The sequence below is a fragment of the Balearica regulorum genome, chromosome 1 (assembly GCF_011004875.1).
Source record: "Balearica regulorum gibbericeps isolate bBalReg1 chromosome 1, bBalReg1.pri, whole genome shotgun sequence".
Classification (NCBI taxonomy): Eukaryota; Metazoa; Chordata; class Aves; order Gruiformes; family Gruidae; genus Balearica; species Balearica regulorum.
The window spans coordinates 214,830,782-214,851,054 of NC_046184.1; the positions used below are offsets into that span (position 1 = coordinate 214,830,782).

The 20,273-nt window shown below is 41.1% G+C and overlaps 1 protein-coding gene across 2 annotated transcripts in view; it reads left to right on the plus strand.

Annotated features, from left to right (window-relative positions):
• The first annotated feature begins 74 nt into the window (after positions 1-74).
• Positions 75-20,273, plus strand: part of RSF1 (remodeling and spacing factor 1) — a 59,009-nt gene continuing 38,810 nt past the window's right edge. Inside the window, exon 1 of one of the 2 annotated variants that reach the window (XM_075742541.1) lies at positions 75-375. In XM_075742541.1, coding sequence (XP_075598656.1) covers positions 177-375 — 199 coding nt within the window. In that variant the 5' untranslated portion in view covers positions 75-176. The remainder of the gene's footprint in view (positions 376-20,273) is intronic. The other variant, XM_075742542.1, reaches the window with a different exon arrangement.

Genomic DNA, 20,273 nt, shown 5'->3' on the forward strand with positions numbered 1-20,273 from the left:
CCCTTGCCGCACGAGGCGGAGGGGAGTTGCCTTGTGCCGCTCTAGCTGCCGCCCCCCCCCCCTCCCCTCCCCGTCCCGCCGTTGCATTGTGGGATAGTGGCGGCGCGGCTCGGCAGCGCCCCCTCCCTCTGTCCCCCCGCCCCCTCCCCAGCTCCTTCTCCATCCTCAGGTCCAAGATGGCGGCGGCGGCGGCTCCTCCGGCTCCATCTCCGCCTCCCCCTCCTCCAGCAGGCCCGTGCTGCCCGGGTTCGTGGCCTAACTTCGCCGTCGTCTGCTCATTCCTCGAACGCTACGGGGCATTGCTGGACCTGCCCGAGCTGCCCTTCCCCGAGCTGGAGCGCGTCCTGCAGCCGCCGCAGGAGCCCGGAGACCAGGGTGAGCGGCCCGGATACCTCCCCCCCCCACACGCTACCCCCGTACGGTCGGCTGAGGGGGGGCTACGGGGCGAGGGGTGGAGGGGGGGCCGGGGCTATTCCCCCCCCCCGCCTCCTCCCGGCCCCGGGGGTGGAGCGCGCTGAGGGAGAGGAGGGGCCTGGGATTCCCGGAGCGGAGCTCCGAGGGAGGGGGGGGTGCCCTCTCCCCCCCCCCCCGCCTCAGCACAGCCCTTCTTTTTTTGAGGGGGAGCAGCTGTTTGTGTGTGTGTGGGGAGCTGCCTCCCCCGCACTGGAGCACGGGAGGGAGGTGGGGGACCTCCCCGTCCTTCCCCCTCTCAGTGCCGACTGTGACCCCCCCCCCGTCCCCCGCCTTCCCCCCCCCCCGACCCCCCGCCCCGCTTCTCTGGGTTCGCTCCCGAGCTCCGTGCGAGTGAGACTCCTGCAGGAAGGGGGATAAGCTGAAATAACTATTTTTGTTCAGCTTGGCGCTGACAGTGGGTCTTTTCCATCTCCTCCCCTCCCCCCAGCTTGGGGGTCGCTTCGCTGCCCCCCGCCCCCTCCCTGTATGTGTCCGTTTTTACTTCTCCCCTGAAACAACAAGGACACACACACCCCCACCAGGCGATGTCCTGATCGTTTCACTCCCGCTCCTTTCCTCTCTGTATGTGGGGTGAGGAATGGGGCGGGGGGGGGGCACAGAGAAGCCCTGATTTCTCCCCCCCTGCTGCTGTTGCAGGCCATCTCCTCCCCACAAACAGCCAGCCATTGTGTGCCATCTCCATCCCTCTCTCCTCCTCCTCCTCCTCGTCCCCTCTTGTAGTTGGGGGGGGAGAAGGGGGGGAAATAAGCTCGCTGCTTGCTCCTTCCCCACCGCCACCTGAGCTGTACGAGGTGGAGGGATGGCTTATACACTCCACTGTTTTCTTTCAAGCTGCTCCTCCTCTCTTCTCTCTCCAGTAGCAGATTTGGTTGCCAGACTCTCTGATTCCTGCTCTGTGCAATGGATGTGGGAGGGCCCGGGCCAAGAGAGCAGCCTGGGGAGGGCTGTGTGGAGGCGGCGGTAGGAATATAGAGGGGAAGGTGCTTGTTGCTCTTGGTCTCTTGTCTCTATTATTGGTTTGGTTGTTGCCTCTGCGCTCTTGCCACATAGGGAGACCGTGGAGCTCACGGCGCATGCTCGGCAAGGCCCCATAGAAACTTCCTGCTGCTGGAGAAGCTCAGCTCAGGGCTGCCTTTGGTCCAACAGCTCCTGCTTTTCCCTCAAAATACACTCACTCTCACCTCCTTTCCCCACCAAACCCACCCTGTCTGTGGGGGGCGTTGATTAAATCGGCACGTAGGTACTTCCTCGTATAAAGGAAGTTGCTTATTGCAAAGTGCAGCTGTCCTATCTGTGAGTTCAGGACACAGGCATGGCTAAAATATAATGAGATAAGATTAATGTACTGTCTCCTCATGTTGTCCGCTGCCTAATCAATATGAAAAAGACAGGTGAGATCTGCTAACTTCTAAAAACAGGGTTAACTTTCTGGAAAATAGGTATTTGTATTCAGTTCCTCAGCACTCTGGTACTTCTTATGTTATATAAAGGACTTGTTAGAAAAAGCGTTGTTTTGTTAAACTGTTGCAAAACTTATTCATAAAAACCACCAACACATTGAAAAGTTTGAATTTTTAATGAGAATATTCCTTTTAAAGTGATGTCTGTAAAGAAAACTAATGATTTTACTGTGTGACACAACGTAAGTGGGTGTGTAAGAGTAATTTTCTTGTGTGAACTGCAGAATAAATTAAAATGAAAAGGATGAGATCGTGACCTGTGCTTTAAGTATATGCATTTGATAAAAAAAAAAAAAAATCCTGATAACTTTAATTGTATGGCCAGGGGGGATAGGTTATAATAGGACAATAACTACTGCATAACCCTTTTCTAAAAAGCTGTCAGATTGCTTGCATTATGAAGTTTGCATTATGTGTTGATTTGATACTTGCCAAATTTTTAAACCTTTCTCTGTATTGCTTGTCCTGTTTGGCAGGGGACAGATTATTCTCACTCCCCCAAATGGGAGCAGTTTTAGCTTCTGACAATGTAATCTCTAAAATACTTGGGGTTTTTTTGCTTGTGTAGATGATAGATTGCTTGCATGTTCTCATCTCTGAGAAAGAAAGTGTGGAGGTGTGAAAAACAAACTTGGGTGATTATTGACACTTTGTGTGATAACTTATGTGACAGGGGTTTTCTTTTTCTTTGATACAACCAACTTGTTGGGCTTGGTTTGTGGTGCCGGTACCTGTTATCTGGCATATTTTATGCTTATGGAAAAAAGGTTGCAGTGACTGGATTTCTCTACATGATTTTTACTTCAAATAGTCCCCAAAGTGGTGGTTTTAAGGGTACAAGTCATAGAGATGTTAAACATTGATTGAAAACTGAAGTGGTCCTTTTTTTTCTGAACATCTGGTATTTACCAAGTATATGTGATTTTCCTTGGATTGCAAAAGGGATTTTGATTTCAGTTATATACAGTTAGTTTCACTTTTGATACCAGCATTGCTTGACAGTGGGTTTGCATTGACAGTAACACATAGCAAAATCTAAGCAAATAGCTACAAAACTCGAAAGTGTTTTTTTACTGAACGACTTAGAAACTGGACCAAGTTTTAAATCTCAACTGCCGGGTAACAGCTATTTGGAACTCCTCTCCATATTCATTTTGCAATCAAGGAAAGAAATCAATAGTTTGGGGGTTTTGTTGATTACCTTTAACACTGTTTTGATGCTCAGTGGCTTCAAAAGTGTTTTGAGTTTGTTTTTTGTTTGTTTTTCTTTTTTTAAACATGGCCTATATTTTCTTATCTGAAGAGTGACTCTTGGAAGATGCCAGTAGAAATTACTGTCTTTATATCAGGAGCCTCAAGGAGAAGTAGGAGTTCAAATTTGAATGTTGTTCAGTAGTTGTATAACAGTCATATTTTATTTCCTGTTAATAATTTGAACAAAGAACTTGTTCATTATTAAGGAAACAAGGTATAACCTTCGCTTACAGGAAGGGATGCTGCATGGATGCTGAGCAGATGTTGACAGCTAGGAAGCATCAAATATTTCTTAGAGGTATTTTAGATTTCTGTTAATGCTCAGACAGCACTTGAACTTTGCCAGATTACCTCTCCTATGTGAGAATTTTGAGACAAATAGTAACTATAGTAGTGCTCGGGTATGAATAGATATCAAATTAACCTGTATTAGTAGCGGGTCAGATGTTTTAACTGTGCGTACACAGGTATGGTCTTGTCTTAAAATGCGCAAAGCAATTTAAAAAGTTCTTTGGGATTTGATGGGTAATGTAAATTGTGCTTGAGTAGGAAAGTAAGAATGCGTGGTGTTGATTTTGCCCATCGCTGTTGAATGGTGGGATAAATTGGTAGTTGTGGAAATAGCCTGCTTCTTAAGAAGGCTGTACAAATAAAATAGCTTAACTTTTCCTGCTGGTGGTTCATTTCAAGGTTTCAACTATTCAAATGAAGCAATGAGACCTGTGATTATCTGGTGAATATTTTATTTTATGAAAAAATAATTATCTTTCCTTTGAGAACGGTTATCCTTGCTTTACGTGCAGTGTTGTGACTTGGGTTGCAATTACAACCATCTTAAACTTCTTTAGAAAGAGGGAAGTTGAGTGTCTATCAAGTATCATCATCAAGTAAGATGACAGTGTTAACTCACAAAATTTGTTACCTGATATGCCTCAAAAAGTAAATTGTTTCTTGTAGGATTTATTAAAAAGACAATCAAATATATGATTTTAACTGGAATTTCTGAGGGCAGGGAGATGTCAATACCCCCATATTACTGTACTTTTAGATGCAAAACTAAGGCAACAATACAGATCATCCTACAGTGTGCCTGCAGTACCTTATCTCTTTTGCCTCTGCTTGCTTCCAGAGGCAAAACTGTGCAAACAAATCATCACAGGAAACCCATACTTGTTCTCCTTGTTCTAACAAATATACGCTGTCTTTTTTACTAAGAGTTTTACTTGCTACAGAAGAGCAGTTGCAAATTTAAATATTAAATGTATGTGATAGAGGGGAGCAAGACCTATATCTGTGTTTAGGGCTGTGTTTAAGGAACCATGATATCAAATCACCTCCTCCTTTGTGTCGGTAAATAGCTTGAGAATCGGTATAAATGTTAATTAAGCACTTGGTCTCTTGTGAATGAAAATATTAGTAGAATGTTAACTTGCACAACAGAGATCTAATTTTACACATGACTACGCAAAACGCTTGCTGGTTTGCCAGGTTCCCCAGTGTGTGAATGGGAGAACCTCTCCCGGAGGTGAACAGCATCTTCCAACGTGTGTTAGGCTGTGTTAGCTCATCAATTTTTGCAGGCTTTTCTTAGCAATATGGGGTTTGATTTGTTCTTGATTGAAATGGTAACAAGTACGCATGCTTTGCAGATTCTTTCAGCAAAATAGCGAACTTGCATCAAAATCTTGCTGGTATTTAGAATGCTAAAGGTCTTGCAAACAGCAAGTGTGTTTTGGTGTGTGGATTTCCTTTCTGAGGCACTCTTCTGTATTCTTACTGCAGCTCAAACTTCTTTTTCTCCTTTGACTCTTTAACAATCATCCTGACAGATTGACCCAGCCTAGAAGCTTGTCGCTTAATCACAGCATGAATGTTTTGCGTTTATTTGCAGTTTGATAATAAAAACACTTTTATGTTGGCTCGGGTTTAAGAGGTGTAAAGACAGACATGACGAGATGCAGATGCCTGGTAGTAGGCCCGGTTTTGGAAATCTTTTCTCCCTCCTTTCTGTCTTTGTAACAAGAACTGAGGTTAGCGGCAGGTAGAGTGTAGAAAATCTGTGCAAGCCATTTATAGTTTCTCTATTTTTTTTTCAGTACAAGATACCTGATATTACATTGTAGAACTGAAAAAACCCATATAGTCTTTGGAGCTACCATGCTTTAAAGCAGTATGTTATCTTCTACAAGCTACTCTATTTTTTTTTCTCAGTCTTCTAAACACGAAACATCTTTTATGTTTTCAAATGAATTTGGATGCTGAAGTCATTTGTTTCAGTGGGTTATGTCAGGTTTTTTTATTGTCATTCCAATACCTCTGGAAAGCTTTTCAGCACTAAGCTTAAGGGTTCTTACCATTCTCTGAAGAAATTAACAATTAACGTTGACTTAAAGCGCTGTTGAATATTTGTATGGGAGAAATACCTGAACCTTTGTAGCTGTTTAATATAGCAAGCAAAAGCCAACCATGCCTACAACAAGGAGTTTGACAGAGTTCAACCTCAAGATTAGGTATGTTCTTAATAAAGAGGGTAGTGAAGCAGACTGTTCTGTTAATCTGATTGATTTTCTTTGTCTTTAAGGTTTGATATCAAGCAAGTTTGTGTGCTGTTGATCAGAAGTTACGGTGTTTGATGTGACTTCTAGGTAAAGTCATGATATGTTGCAGTATCCTGTAATATCCACAGTAGATTGGTTAGTATTAAAAGTAGGAGATAAATGTGATACCGAAATACTGTCAAATGCTATTTCACTTAAAGTTTAATAATTGAAACTTTGCTTGAGATTTATTAACTGGTTTCAATGCAGAAAGATTAATTCATGTGGTGACCTTTCATGTAAATGAACAAGCTCTGACATCTAATGTTGGTACCATCTGTAATGCTGGATGGGTGGAGTTTATTCAGACACTATATAATGCCGAATCTTCTTCATTAAACATATTAAATGTGCAGATATATTGATATTACAAGCTTGCTTGTGCCATAAAGCTGTATCGGCTAGTCAGAGGTAACACTTCGTCTGCTCTGCAGTGAGTGTTCATGTCTTATCACACTCTTTTCTGTATGAGTAAGAAATTTAACTGCTGTTCTGAATCAGTTAGGTAGTTATCACCTGCCTGCAGACTGAACTTGGTTGTGTATATGTGGAATGTAAGTAGATCATTGCTTTCCTGCTGCTGCTAGGGACTGAACCAAAACATTTGTGTCAAAGCTATTAATCTGCCTGTTAGTAAAATGCAGTATTTTTAACTTAGCAACAAACTATTGGACAATAAAAGTGTATCGAGTAAACTTTAGAACATTGTGTATTACTTCTGTCCTTGTTTTGTTTTTGGATATGATGGAAGTTCTACACCACAAATGTTTCTGGCTGTCAAATTAACTGATTTTTTTTGAAGGTAGATTCCAGTGGCTTGGAGCTGAAATTCTCAAAGAGCATAACAGGGTTAAATTCTGGGAAAGTGACAGGGCTAATCATTCTGGTACCGACCTCGTGGCAAATAAGTCTCTAATGCAGAATAAACTCTTGTCGACATGTCAGTCACTTTAGATGAATATGACTTTAAGGTCATGCCTTATCCGCATGTGTTCTTCAGTTATTCATTTAAGTAGTGAATGAAGTTTACCTTGGAATTAATTATCTCATAATAGAATATAGATGCATATCCTCGTTTTAACTATTCCCATTTCTATAGTTTTTCTGTGGCAAGGCTTCATATCTTTACACGCGTTGAGCTGGCATGTCAGCTCACCTGCTGGGAATGCCAGTTCTAACTAGACTCCACATCATCTTATGATCCTACATAGAAGACAGGAAAACATTGTACTTCTGGGGAGACAAGCAGTTTGGTTTCTTACCAGTAACACTGCCCATCTGAAACCAATGACAAAATGCCATGTGGAATGGAAAAAAGGAACTCGGGATGCTGCTCTCCAGGCACAGATGAGCCGTGGCAGGACACCCAAGGCACCCTGCCAAAGCTCAGCCCTCCTAGGGCTTATGCAGGTTCTGTTGGACCGTGTACCTCCATCAAGGAGGAGCGGTGCGCTTTTGGTAGGCAGCTTTGTTGAATTCCAGCATACTTTGTATGGTACAGAACTGGAGGGTGAACTTCTGACATTACTTCCAAGTCACAGTCTTAAGGCTTATTTCAGGACAAATGTGTAAGATCTGGGAATGCTGGTGGAAATTTTTTTGGCCAGTGCAAGATAACGTTTACTGCAAGAGGCCCCATGGGCTGTATTGTGGTATATCTGTGTCAGAGAACTTCATAAACATCGGTGAGTTGTGTGTGACACCTTCATCACATGTAAGCTGGAAGTTATGTTTTGTCCAGCAATCCATCAGCTCTGTGCCTTGGCAACAAAGTTGCCTCAGCCAACTTTGGAGCTCTGCAGAAGCTGTAAGAGTTTCTCAGAATACTCTCCCTGCATCCAAGTTTGTTGCTCAGGGGCTTCCTGAGCTTTCTACACCTTCCGTGAATGCAACTTTTTTTCTTACGTTTGGGATTGCTTCAAGCTAGTATCATCTAGTGTAAGAAGAGTTAGCAGATATGTGAAATTATTAGTGTCCCTTGCCTGGTATGCATGCTTCTGAGTCCGTCCCAAAGCTGACGTTTAGATTAACTTGTTTATGGCCTATACTAAACTGAGAAGCTCATGGGAGCTTCTGGAAAACTCGTAATGTTGTTGATATGAAGATTAAAACAGAATAACTCTTTGTGGTGTTTCTGCGCTCTTCAGTAGCTGATAGACTTCATCCCTTGGGCAGAAACCTGGTAGATTTGGGGACAAAAGAGAACCTGCTTAGTGACTTGGTAATATTGTCCTACTGGAGGGAGAAGACACTGACAGGATGATGAATAAATATCCTGCTGAAGAATATTGTGGCTGTATGCTCACTGCTGCCTCAAAGCCAGTTGTCTTGCAGTTCTTTGAGATAATCTATTTTAACATCAGAATGTCTCTCTGGGCCATACAACACTCAGCAGTACAGCTGCGTATAGGTTTATGGCAATTAGAGTTGGTGGAGATACTGAGGACTTTGTGTGTATCTGCCATAGTTGAGACAAGCGTCCTCTGGTATCTTCACAAGACAACCTTGGCTGTGCCCCTCTGGGAGGAAATGCGGGTGTGTGGCAGGTGAGAGAGCTGAAGCTGCGTTCCAGGAGTGTCTCCTGATGCAGACAGTCTGCACCGGCACTGCACTGTGCACTGCAGAGACCACCCATCCTATGGTGGGGAAGCCACCAGCCTGCCCGGGCTGTGGAGGGCTCTCATCATCCTTCCCCACTTGGGCACCGGGGCTGGGGTGGCTTTGGCTGTGGAGTTCAATAAAATCATCTGGTTAGTTCCAAATGTTAAAATCCTTGAGAAATAATAAAACTCATACAAAGGTGTGTATATTTTTTTTTTGTTTCCTCCAGTCTTGCAGTAAGAGCATAGTCTGTTCCAGCTGTGGAACAGCAAGGTCTGTGGCTGTTCATAACACTAAGATGATATTTCCACCCTATTTCATTATCTTTTCTCATCTCTCCCCTTTTCCCCAAATCAAAGAACTCTCCTTTGCTTCAGTTGTTCTACAAAGCTCGACAAGCATTTTAGCATTCACAAGTATTTCTTAGTAGCCTCTAGCATTTGTCAGTCTCTCACACATGCAGTTTGCTGTCAGCCTGATACAGTTATTTCTCTTCCCTGAGAGCCAAACAAAGCTCTTAAAGCTCAAGCGGCAGAGAATTTCTCAGAACTACAGTAGAAATTGTGACCCTGTTGATGTCTGTAATGGTCTGGGGAAAACAAACAATTTTTCAAAGTGGGGGAAGGCCTATTTCTGAAGAGTCCTGTGGTTCAGCAGCTGTGCTTTAGTATTAGGGTTTTTTTTTTCCATTATGATAATTCAGATCTTGTTGTACCTTGGAAGAAAGTGCTGCTTACCCTTGAACTTGATTGATATTTGAAGAGTAGGCTTGACTGATATTTGAAGAATGGATAACAAGTTGTACTTCACCAGTCCCAGCCTTGCAAATCCCCTTTTCCAAGAAAATGGTGGTTATCAGCATGAAGCTCTGCAGCTTTTTGTGGTTGTCTTAAGCTATATGGTTTTTCTGTCCTAATGGTCAGTTCCAGTTGGCAAAGTCTTGAACCAGTAGCATGCTGAATGAAGTTGTTTGTTTAAGTTTGTGTGCGAGTAAGCATTTGATTTCCCACTCCACTCAGTGTCCCTCTGGTACTGCCCTGGCTATTTTCCAACTCATCTACAGCTATCTAGTAGCACAAGTGCCAGGGCACGTTCATTGCCTTTTAGTATTAATGACTACCAGGATTATAATGGTTTTCTCCTGAGAACAAGCTGTGATGGTTCACAAAAGCCATATTAATTAATGAATGATAGAAGTGTGGAAATTTTAGTTTGATCCCAGAGCCTGTGGTGTGGCATTCTTGTAGTTATCAAAAGTATGTTGCAAGACAGCATCCAAGGTGGAGAGCTGCGTAGCAGGATGCTGCTCTATTGGGTGTCTGCCCAGAAAGTTTCACCTTTATTTGAAAAAACAACGAAAAAACCCACCCCCCAAAACCAGTATTGCTTGGAGGTGGTAGTTGAAAGGGAACTAGCTTAAGCTGGCCTAAAGTAGCCAGGTAATGCCCTGCTTTGCAAAAGATGCTTCCACTAAGTGACAAAACTATCCCTTGAAATGCATATTTAAGCTTAGACAAATTCTGTAGCAGACAGTATTAGCTGACCTCCAAAATAACACGTTAGCAATCTGTATGAGGGTTAAGAAAGGTTAGCAGCAGATAAGAAAAATTGATAGGATAACAAGGGAGCTTTTGGAAGACCTAACCTTTATAAGAAGGGAGATCAGAAGGACCAGTCATGTCAAGGAATAAAAATGCTGACTATGTCCTAGATGCAGCATGCTTGCAAAGCTAGTAGAGCTCTCAGAATGCTTGTTTGTCTGATAGATGGGAGTAGGATGGTGAGGATAAGCATAAGGTCTAAATGTCCAGGTTTTTAAGCCAAGTAGAAATTGTTTGAAAGGTGGAAATCTATCCCTGGTGAAGTCCAGGAGGAGAACATACTCATAGCTGGTGGTAGAAAGAAGGAAGCTAAAAAGTCCAAGGTGGATTTGGAGAGCATATGGACAGAGAAGTGTCTTTGTAAAAAGAAGAGAAAAAAAATCTAGGAAACATAGGTGTCTAAAATCATCAGCTACAATACAAGGATTAAAATAAGTACATTGCTGAGAACTTAAGTAGCTGCTTTGCATAAGGTGTCATTATTAGGCTAACTTGTGATATCTTTATTCTTTATGCTGCCTTTCTGGCAATAAAGATGAAATATGATAAAACTGACGTGTTAGGAAATCTTGTACTGGAGCACGCTAATGATGTGAAAGCAGACTGAGTTGCCAGGCTTAGATACTCATTCAGCTTTCTGAAAAAGTTAGAAATAACAGCTGGTAAAAATATACAAACTCGTATTAGAGAACAGAAGTGGAAAACAGAGTGGCTAGCACATTTTAAAAGAGTCTAACAAAGATTTAAGGAATCAAAAGCAAGGAGCTTTTACATCTGGTTTTGATAAACTTTATGAAATTGTAATTTCATAGTTCTGATAGTTGCATTAGTTATTCTCCAAAGACAAATATTCTGATGCTTTCATTTGAAAGCATGGATAGATCTTTTGAAGTGTGGATAGATGGATCATGCTTGACAGATAGTCCCAGATAGATGCAAAGTCTTTGAAGGATGTCACTGATTGAAGTGGTTGACGTGTTCCACAGCAACCTTACCTGATGTGACCAAAATTGTAGCTCCCGTGTCCAGCCCTTTATTTGACGTTATTCTTTGTGGCAGGAGGCATCAGGTGAGCCATGGAGTATGTGTTTTAGCCATTGCCGTCTGCAGCCCAGCATGTTAATGGTCTGTGGTCATGCTGTTGATTTTAAGTTAGGACTAGCTGAGGAGTGGATTTGCTTTCTGTTGATCCCTGATAAACTTCCCTGATGGGCAGAGGGTTAGAGGAACATGGAGGAATGCATCACTCAACCATTCCGGCTCAGTCAATCACTGAATGTGAGCGAGCATCCAAAGTGGGCATTGGTTGAGAGGGAAAGCATCGTTGATTAACCAACAGGAAATTGGTTAGAAAAAGAGATTTTTTTACTTTTTTTTGTCACTGTGGTATAAATAAAGTAGAGTTCCTAATTTATATGAATTTTTTTATAGCAGGGACAATTGATCTTATTTGCCAAGAAAACAGGAAGGAGATGAGTTGTTTTAAAAATGACCAAGGTGAAAGATGGTTAATCTGGACTAAAGGGAAACACTGCTGTGGATAAAATACTAATCTGAATTGACAACAAAACTGCAAATGAAACAGACTTAAAAGTATGAGGGGAAGATGTTTATGATTAATATATCGCAGAATATTTAAAATTAGCTGTTAGCTCAACAAAATATTCTAGGTGGCATTGTGATAGGTCAGAGGAAAGCACCCCCGTTGACATGGAGCTGGAGTTGAAAAATTAACAAAATACCAGATAGCACCAGAAGCACAAATGGGCTGAGAATCATACGTAAAACTTGGGGGATATTTTAATTTGAGTATGTGTATCTACCTCTTGTTTTGTCAATTGCTTGCTTGCCTTCATCTTGATTTTAGTGCTCAGCTGTGGTGGCTCCATCTTGAAAGCTAATGCAGACAGATACCAGTAGCCTGAGGAGGACTGTGTGAAAGTTTCTGCAAAGAAAAAAGTTTTAAAACAGGGTATTGTTAACTTCAGAGGAGATTTTTAAAAGTGTATAAAGCAAGGCTCCTAGAGATTTGTGTTCCTTTTAGACTGTAAAACCAGAAAAAATATGTATTGAATGAAATTTAAAAGTAATTCAGATTTAAATACCTTTCACATGTTCCGTAATTACAATTGATTGCGGCAAATTATTACTGAGGCCAGAGCTCAAAAACATTTAGAGACTAATGAATATTGAGTAGTAGTGAAAATATTTAAAAAATAAAACTAAGAACATGAAGTTTCCTGCTTCTAAGTTAAGCCAGGCTCTAACTAAAAAGAGGATTTAGAGATAACCTAGGGGCAGGTAATTTCTTGTGTGCTGTGGGTTTTCGTTACCCGTGTTCTGAAACAGCAGATGGTGATCACTGTCAAACCGAGCGCTGGATTACACACATTATGGCTCATGATTTTCTTTTCCAAATGCTATGCATAAATACATTTTCTACTGCCAACATTTGTTCTCCTTGCTTTCTACCTGTTTTGTGCCGTACAGGAAGGGAAGGATCTTCTGATGTCACAAGTTTTATGTTTTTCAGATACCGTTGCGTTTTTGGTGGGAATATTCAGGTGCGCGTTATATTGTGGCACTTACCTTCTGCCGGCAAGGTGAGCTGCCAGGCTCTTCCCTGTTCCTGATAGCATCTACACATGATTGTTTAGGTTGGAGGGTTCGTACCTCAAGCATGAGATTTGAGTGATGGTAACGTGCAAATTGCAGCTAGAAACTCATCCTCCCTTCAGGCTATTACACTCATTTTTCTTTCTAGTTCAGATTCAAAGTTGTGTAAAAGGTGGCTGGCGGCAACCGAGCCCGAATTACAGAGAGGTAACAGCAAACTGGTCTGTGGCTTTGAGTCTGCCTGGACAGATGGGAGATAACAACCCCAAAGCTAACAGTCTTGGCTACCCCTGCGAAGCTGCAGCAGCCCCAAAGTTGTAACCGTTTCTTGCAATTAAAAGAATTACATTAACAGGGGTAGATATTTTAATAGTGTTAACAGGTCAAAACATGAGTTTGCTCATAGAAATTTTTACTTAAGAGTTGAGTGTTTCAAGGAATGAAACTTGTGTGAATCCTTGCTTTGCATGAGATTCAATTATTGACTCACGTGAGGACGTAAGTGGTTTGCTTTTTCTTTAAGTCTAAATAAGTCTTTATTTTAGACCTAAGCTTAAGACAGTTGCTCAAAAAACACACCATGTTTTAATGTGCTACTGCACTTTGTCAGGCAGACTTGGACGATTTTGCTTCAATTTCTAGTCTCACTTGCTCCCTGGATTTCTTAAAAAATAATGGAGAAAAAGATGCTACTAGCTGTGAAACGATTTAAAAGAAGCCTCAAATTCTGTGCTAATTGGATTAAGCTTGTAAAATTTTATTCATCTGTAGAATGACTTTCATCCAGCTGACTGCTGCCTTTCACAGGACTCTTCATCAGCCACTAGAAACATTGCTCTCTTATAGACTGTTTTGCTCAAGTCTCTTTCTGGATATCTGGTATTTCTTGAAAATATCTTAAATTTTGATTTGCATTGCTGATAAATGAATAAACTGATATTGCCTTAGAGCAGAACAAATGTGCAGTCACTTATTTCCAGCTGATGGGGAAGTGTGTTCTGCATTGCAGAATGACTCACGTTGGCTTCACCTTCAAAGTTTGTTTGTGCTGCTCCTTAGAGAAAGCTCCTGCTCATGTAATGCTGCTGTTTGTAAAATACCGAATGCTTACTGAGTAGTACTCTTTTTTTTTCTACAGAAATTAATCACTGCTGAATGTTTTTCAAAATATAAAACGTACATCTTTGTTGGGGGGTTTACATTCTTGCGCTTCTTTAGGGTCAAATAAATTAAATGTACTTTTTTATTATTGGGAAACTTAAGTTTTCAAGACTGATTTTTCAAGAAAAGGCGTCTGCGGTATTTGACAGTTAGAGAGAAATTGCCAAGAAACAGTCACCTGTTGATATAATTCAGTAAAGTTGTGTAAATGAAAAGTGAAATGGTGAATCCCAGAGTATAAATGAGACTAAATGGATCACCAGGGAGTAGAGAAAAAACACGCTATTTTTAAAGTTGAACCAAAAAAAGGGCAGAATTATCTTTATAGTAGATCTCATCTGATACATGAAAAAGAATAAATTTTTCTGGTTTGTTTGGTGTGTTGTTTTTTTTCTCCTGAAGACTGAGGAATGATAACCTCTAACCTTGGTAATGAAACTTGTTTTAGAAAAGTGATTTTTATTCAGTCTGCTCTGAATTTTTTACTATTGCCTTTTTATTCAAGTGAGAGATGTGGGAGAAAGTGATTTTAATAGTATAATCAACATCCTTCTTCTGTAAATGCTGAAGAAAACTCTCAGACAATACCTGAGAAATTTAGCAAAATTGACACCACAGTGGTGGTTCTAGTAACTAAACAAAGTAAGGAATTAAAAAGCATTTAAATTTGTGCTTGTTTTCACATAATGACCTAAAAAAGGACTTGCATTCAACTTAACCTCTAACAGAACACGTTAAAAGAAGCATGTTACATTTTTACGTGAGTGAAGCTAAATTAAGCTGAAGCCGCCTTAACTACTGATGTATGCAATTTATGTTCATGTGTTTAATCCTGATTTTCACTTATTTCACTGCACTGAGGATACTTTAATTTAGTTTAATCTAGCAGGATATGTGCTCTTTCTCTTGAAGTTGAATGCCGCCATGCTTCGAGAATTGATTTTTGTCTTCCAGAAACGTCTGTGCATGATTAAACCTTATGAACTAAGGTCAGATCTGCAATGGTAATTCTGTGTCTAAAGAGGAGCATAAGAGCTTAGGTAATGGTTAAGAATGAGGTGTACCCCCCGGTACCTGGTAACTCTCCTGTGTTCCCAAGATGTTACATACCTTGGTTTTCACTGGAAAAAACTTGCCAGGCACTGTAGGACAGAATTAATCTTGCCAAAGGTATTTAGCAGAGCTCAGATGTTTACTTTAGGGTGAGCTGACTCTTCCTAAAAGTGTCTTTCTCTCCATGGGCTATAAATGGATTATATGAAACTAGCTCAGGTGTAAATATCTACATTTGCTTAGATGAATCCTACTGCTGTGCTGCTGCCCTTTCCAAGATTTTAGTGGCAAAATACCTAAAAAATTCTGGGAGCAGGGAGTAGGGACTAAAACTCGGGCTCTCTTTTCACAGGAATTAGATTCACGCTTCCTTTTCTTCTCCTTTCTTTGGGCCCTTGAATCATGCCTTTCTTTTCTAGCTGCTGGCTTTGCGACTGGAGTGGGAGTTGTGATTTTGAACCTTCTGAGAGTGAACGAAGGCATTGAATTCAATTTTATCGTTTCCTGCGTGGCTGTGTAACTACTTAGTGTTAAATCAAAAGGTAAATGTTGTCATCCCAACTTTTTTTGCTTACATCCTTTCCAGTAAGTGTGAACATCCATTACTGTAACGGCCAGCAGATGCCTCAGTCCACACTGAGATCTGGATGTAAATCCTCGTTTTGCTACTGATCTTTCCGGAGAGGGGTTACGTTTCCAAATACATGCCTCGTTAGCATTTCCTATCGTAGAGTTGAAGAATCTCATCTGATAACCCACTTTTTTTTTTTACTAGGGCAAAACCAATGGCCTAACAATGGCAAAACAGGGCACCTTAAATCTTCTATATGTCTCTGAGGTGTGGGTAAGCGTGTTCTGCAACATGCTCCGCAGGCTGGCTCCCAGTGCCCAGGGCACACTGATGCCATCACTGCAGCTCTTCCCTGCCGGGGTCCTCTTCTTCCAGAGAAAAAAACCCAAGCTACTAAAATCTGTCTGAAGTAGATTTATCCCAGTGTATCGGGAAGTCATGGGGGTGCACGCTTGCACTGAGGAGCTGTGAAGCACTCCAGAGTCCACTAGTAAAGTGTAATCTTCGTGATTACCTTTCACCTTTATCACACCCACTCTTTATTTGAGAATTATAATGACACAGTTCAGTGCTAAGGAAGGAAATGAGGAAGATTTTCTGCTTATAGTCTAAAAGTCTTGGTTATATTGGAGACTGAGATGCCTCAGCAGGCAAGAGAATCCCAGAGTTATCTTGGAAGATCTAATTTCCTGATTTTTACTAGCCAGAATGAAAGATACTTGTGCTGCCGTGTCTTTGCTTTTACAGGCTGCGGTCCCAGCAGTTTCAGAAAGTCCGGTGCTTGCCTACGTGTGAATTAAAGATTTTGGTTTTAAATAGTTGAAATGCATGGTGTGGTCACTGCAAGTGATTTAACTGGGAGCAGTGGCAATCTGTTACAATTTCAAATGTTTTCAGTACCTGTTTTTCAGTGCACTCTGCTTGTTTCCACGTTGCTGCCACAGCCTGATTTTTCTCACTTGCTGTTCACATGTCCAGAGTTTGTGTACTGGAACCCATTTTTTATTCAGTATGTTTTTTGAAGCAGTAAGCGGGGCTTTTATGTGCTGTCTTTCCTTTCCTGGGCTATTTCCAGTTTCTAAAATAGATCATGTGCTATTTTTTCCTGCATTGTTTTCAAAGTAATTTTCCTTTTTTCTTTTTCTACCTTCTTTTTCATTGCACAATACAGCATGCTTTTCTTCTGAAATTTTATACTTTATTCTAACATCAGTCTTGTTTTTGCTAATCTCTCTGCTGTTGCTTAATATATTAGCTTAAAAAACCCCCGACATTGCTAGGAACTTCATAGCCAGAGTCTGAAACAGAGAGGACTTGTCATTTAGGTGAGAAATTAAACCATTTTCTAACTGCTGCAGCTGAACTTGCTTAGATGGGTATGGGCTTTAACTCCAGCTTCAAGAGTTACACAGATGACAGTGGTTGTGATTCTTTTAATCTCGGTTTCAGGTTTAGTGAGAAGGTGACTGAAGGTGTGGTGGGCATTAGAGAGCACAAGCATAATCAGGTTGATTTGTGGGCAGTGGGAGAGGGTAGAATAAAAAAGAAATGGGAGGGAAGGGTGCTTAATAAGAAATTGAACAAATAGGTGATAAATTCTAAATATTTGAAAATAATCTCTTAGCTAAAGTTAGAGCTGAATTTTAAGGTCACATCCCATTTGCAGCGAGGACCAATGCAGTGAAGTCAGTATACAACTCTGATAGGAAGGTCTGTTGGGTTGGTGGCACGACTTATTGAAAGAACTGGAGGTGGAAACGGCTTTTCAGTCCCAGTTCAAAGCAATGTCCACGTGTGTAACAGTTTATTCACAAGCAGCATGTGCTGGGATCCTTGCGTGGGGATGGGGTTTATCGACAAAGTAATCTTAGCTTTGCTGAATAAGTCTGAATAGTCCGGGCAAGCGGAGAGTCTTCTAACAGGTATTTATACAGAGAAGAGATATCAAGATACTCGGATATTTGTATGAAAATGATCTAGCTGCTGAGCATCCAGATTTCAAAGTACTTTGCTGGGACAACAGTGTCATTTAAATGTGAGCGTGGTTTGTTTGTTTTTACAAACAAAGCCTGCCAAAAATCTTTCTAGGAACAGGATATAAAATGCTGCTTGGTGACTTGTTCTTTCTGTTTTGATCTTTGGTTTAATTACAGCATGTTTGATTGCTCTGTTCATTCACTTAGGAGGCAGAGCAGGTACATTTTTTCCCCTTTCCTGTGTGTCTTTTTTTTATGGGCATGCAGCTTGGTAGCATGATACTACTCATCCAGTGACTCAACTGAAAAACAAGATCTTTAGATTGTCCTTTGCAACAGGAGCCTACTGCTTTTTCATGTTGGGAAACACTGTAGAGGTCAAATGCTTATATTTGTTATTTCTTTGTATGCCAAGCTTGCTGCATGAATATGGGGCTCATTATCATCACAGTGATTTGTCAGAGGTTCACTATAATTTCTTGCCTGGTTCATATTAGAGGTTTTGTCCTTCTATTTATTTACCATGGCAAGTTCGTACCAAGACTATCATTTTTCTGTGTGATCTATAGACTTCTTAGTAACATATCCCAACTATAGGGATCTCCCATTTTCCTTATACTAAGAGTTGAGGTAAGAAACAAGTTAGTTCCTAGAGAAGAATATTTATGTTATCATAAACCAGTGCTGGTGCTGAAGGAGATACTATGCCCTTTCTTTTCCAAAGTGTTTCGCTAGCTGTTTAATGAAACAGATGAGGAACTTCTCTTTGGTTGAAACTAATCTAGAAGCCAAAGTGTTTGTGCCTCAGGTTGCTCATGGGACTTCAGACTTGCACACAAAAATGGAGGAGAATATTAAAGATGTTAGAAATGTGGTCACTCATCTATTGGGTACTCTTGTGCCTTTCGTAAGGGGTGCAACCAACTGGTTTTAAGCAAATTTATGTGTAAGGGCTTGTCTGTGAAAGGAATTAAGTGCATGGCAGGCTAAGTGGTAAATTGCCCACGTAGTAACTCCTCACCGGTGTCTGTGTGGATGCTTTTGCCTTTGTGTGTGCCTCTAGTATGGCTCCCTCCAGTACTGACACTGGGGAGAGCTGAAGGTGGTGGAAGTGATCTTGTATTTGCTTGTCTATTCTTTGTGCAGGGTGCCAGTAGCTAATACACATCAATTTTGTACAGGTTACTGTGAGCTAGCTTCTCGTAGTAGTAAAGAAGGGGAGGTGGGAGGTTATTAATGATCCCATCGATCTTGAGTGTCCACCTGCTTAGTGTGGTTTTATTTGATGGTGAAATCGTAGCGTGCAGAGGTCATTTTGGTCAAGGTAGAAAGATGACCAGCAAACTGTTAACGGAGCTATTTGCCCTGTATATCTTATGAGTCGCTTTTTTCTCCCAGTTGCCGAAACAAGTTAGCATGGAAAAATGTTTTACTAGTGTAACTGGGAAGACCTGTTTGTGTTCGTAAAGCATGAAAACCGCCAGCAGCCTTTGTATCCCAAAAAGTGACTTCCTGTTCCCTTCTCCCCAAGTCCTCATAGCGTCAGGGCTTCGATGTGCTTGTCCCTGGCAGAAAAGAGACATTGGCTTTGCAGTCCACATCAGTACCGGGGACTCTGCGTACACTGTGGTTCTGATCTTCCCCTCCATGTCCAGTGCTCCAGATCTGATACAAAACTTCTTCATTTGTAATCATTTTCAGAATTAACAGGTGCCCCCTATCCTCCCTCCAGAGCCAGGGCTTTGTCTGTCTTTGTACATTTTCTGGTTCCCTCCTTTATTTCAGTTTTGTTTAGGTGAGTGTTTAGCTTTGAGCGTATTTATTTTGGCAGGGAAGGTAAGTAGAGGTGAAATGTGGTTATGGTTCTATGGGAAGGTGTCAGTGGTACTCACAACCAGGTCTTTAATCCAGGATTGTGCAGGTGTGTGAAAGTTACAGCTTTTCTAACCAAATGATGGGATTTCCATGTGTTCGTACTTTTTTCTCTTCTGTTTCAGTTTTCTGTCTTTCCTAAATTTATGAGAGATGTGTGACTGATGTATGGGACGTTCCCTGAAATGCTGGAGTAGATGGAATGGTGTTCAAAGGATGTTGTGCAAGGCCCAGACAACAGCTTGCCCTCCAGGAAAGTGCAGGACTTAACAAATTGGCTAAACTCCACCAGAAGCCCTATAATTGTATATACACTGACTCGTTCTTTCTGATTCATGGTTTCTTCCTATGAAAAGTCTGTATTTTTGAATATCTAGCAGATGGTACCATGGTTTAATTACACTTGATTCTTTGAAACAGTTTTTCTTTTAAAATAGCACTGTTACAATTTTTATTAGCCCTGTGCATGGAGTCCTGGTGTTTTCTCTGCCACTTAAGTGTATTCTGTCAAGATTTGAGAGAGCTGCTATATTACTTTACAGAGAAATCAAAGTTTTATAAAAATTTGAGAATATAATTCAGATTTAAATTTTTTTTTGCATATGTTCCATCACACTTTTTTGGCCAAAATCTTACAAAGAAAGGTTATTATGCGGGAGAGATGGTATGTATTGTTCCTTCCCTATGTGAAACTTTTAAAAAATGGAAAGCATTATTAGGTTATCATCCGAGTTCCCGAAATGAGTGGTGCAAGTCCCACTTGAATGGAGATGATGCTTTACAAAGGAGATGATAGTCTGCTTTTTTATTTAAAAAAAAAAAATCCAAACGACAACACAAACCAAAATTAATTACATCTCATCTTTGGTATTTTTGGTATGTTACAAGTAGGATTCGAAGAGTGTTGTAAAAATGATCCTTATTGATGTCCCACTTCAACAAACTCTTGTCAAGAATTATCTCTATATTCTGAACAGAAGTAAGTTAATTTAAAGTTATGCAGGTTCAATGCATTTCTGAGATGACTGAAACATTAG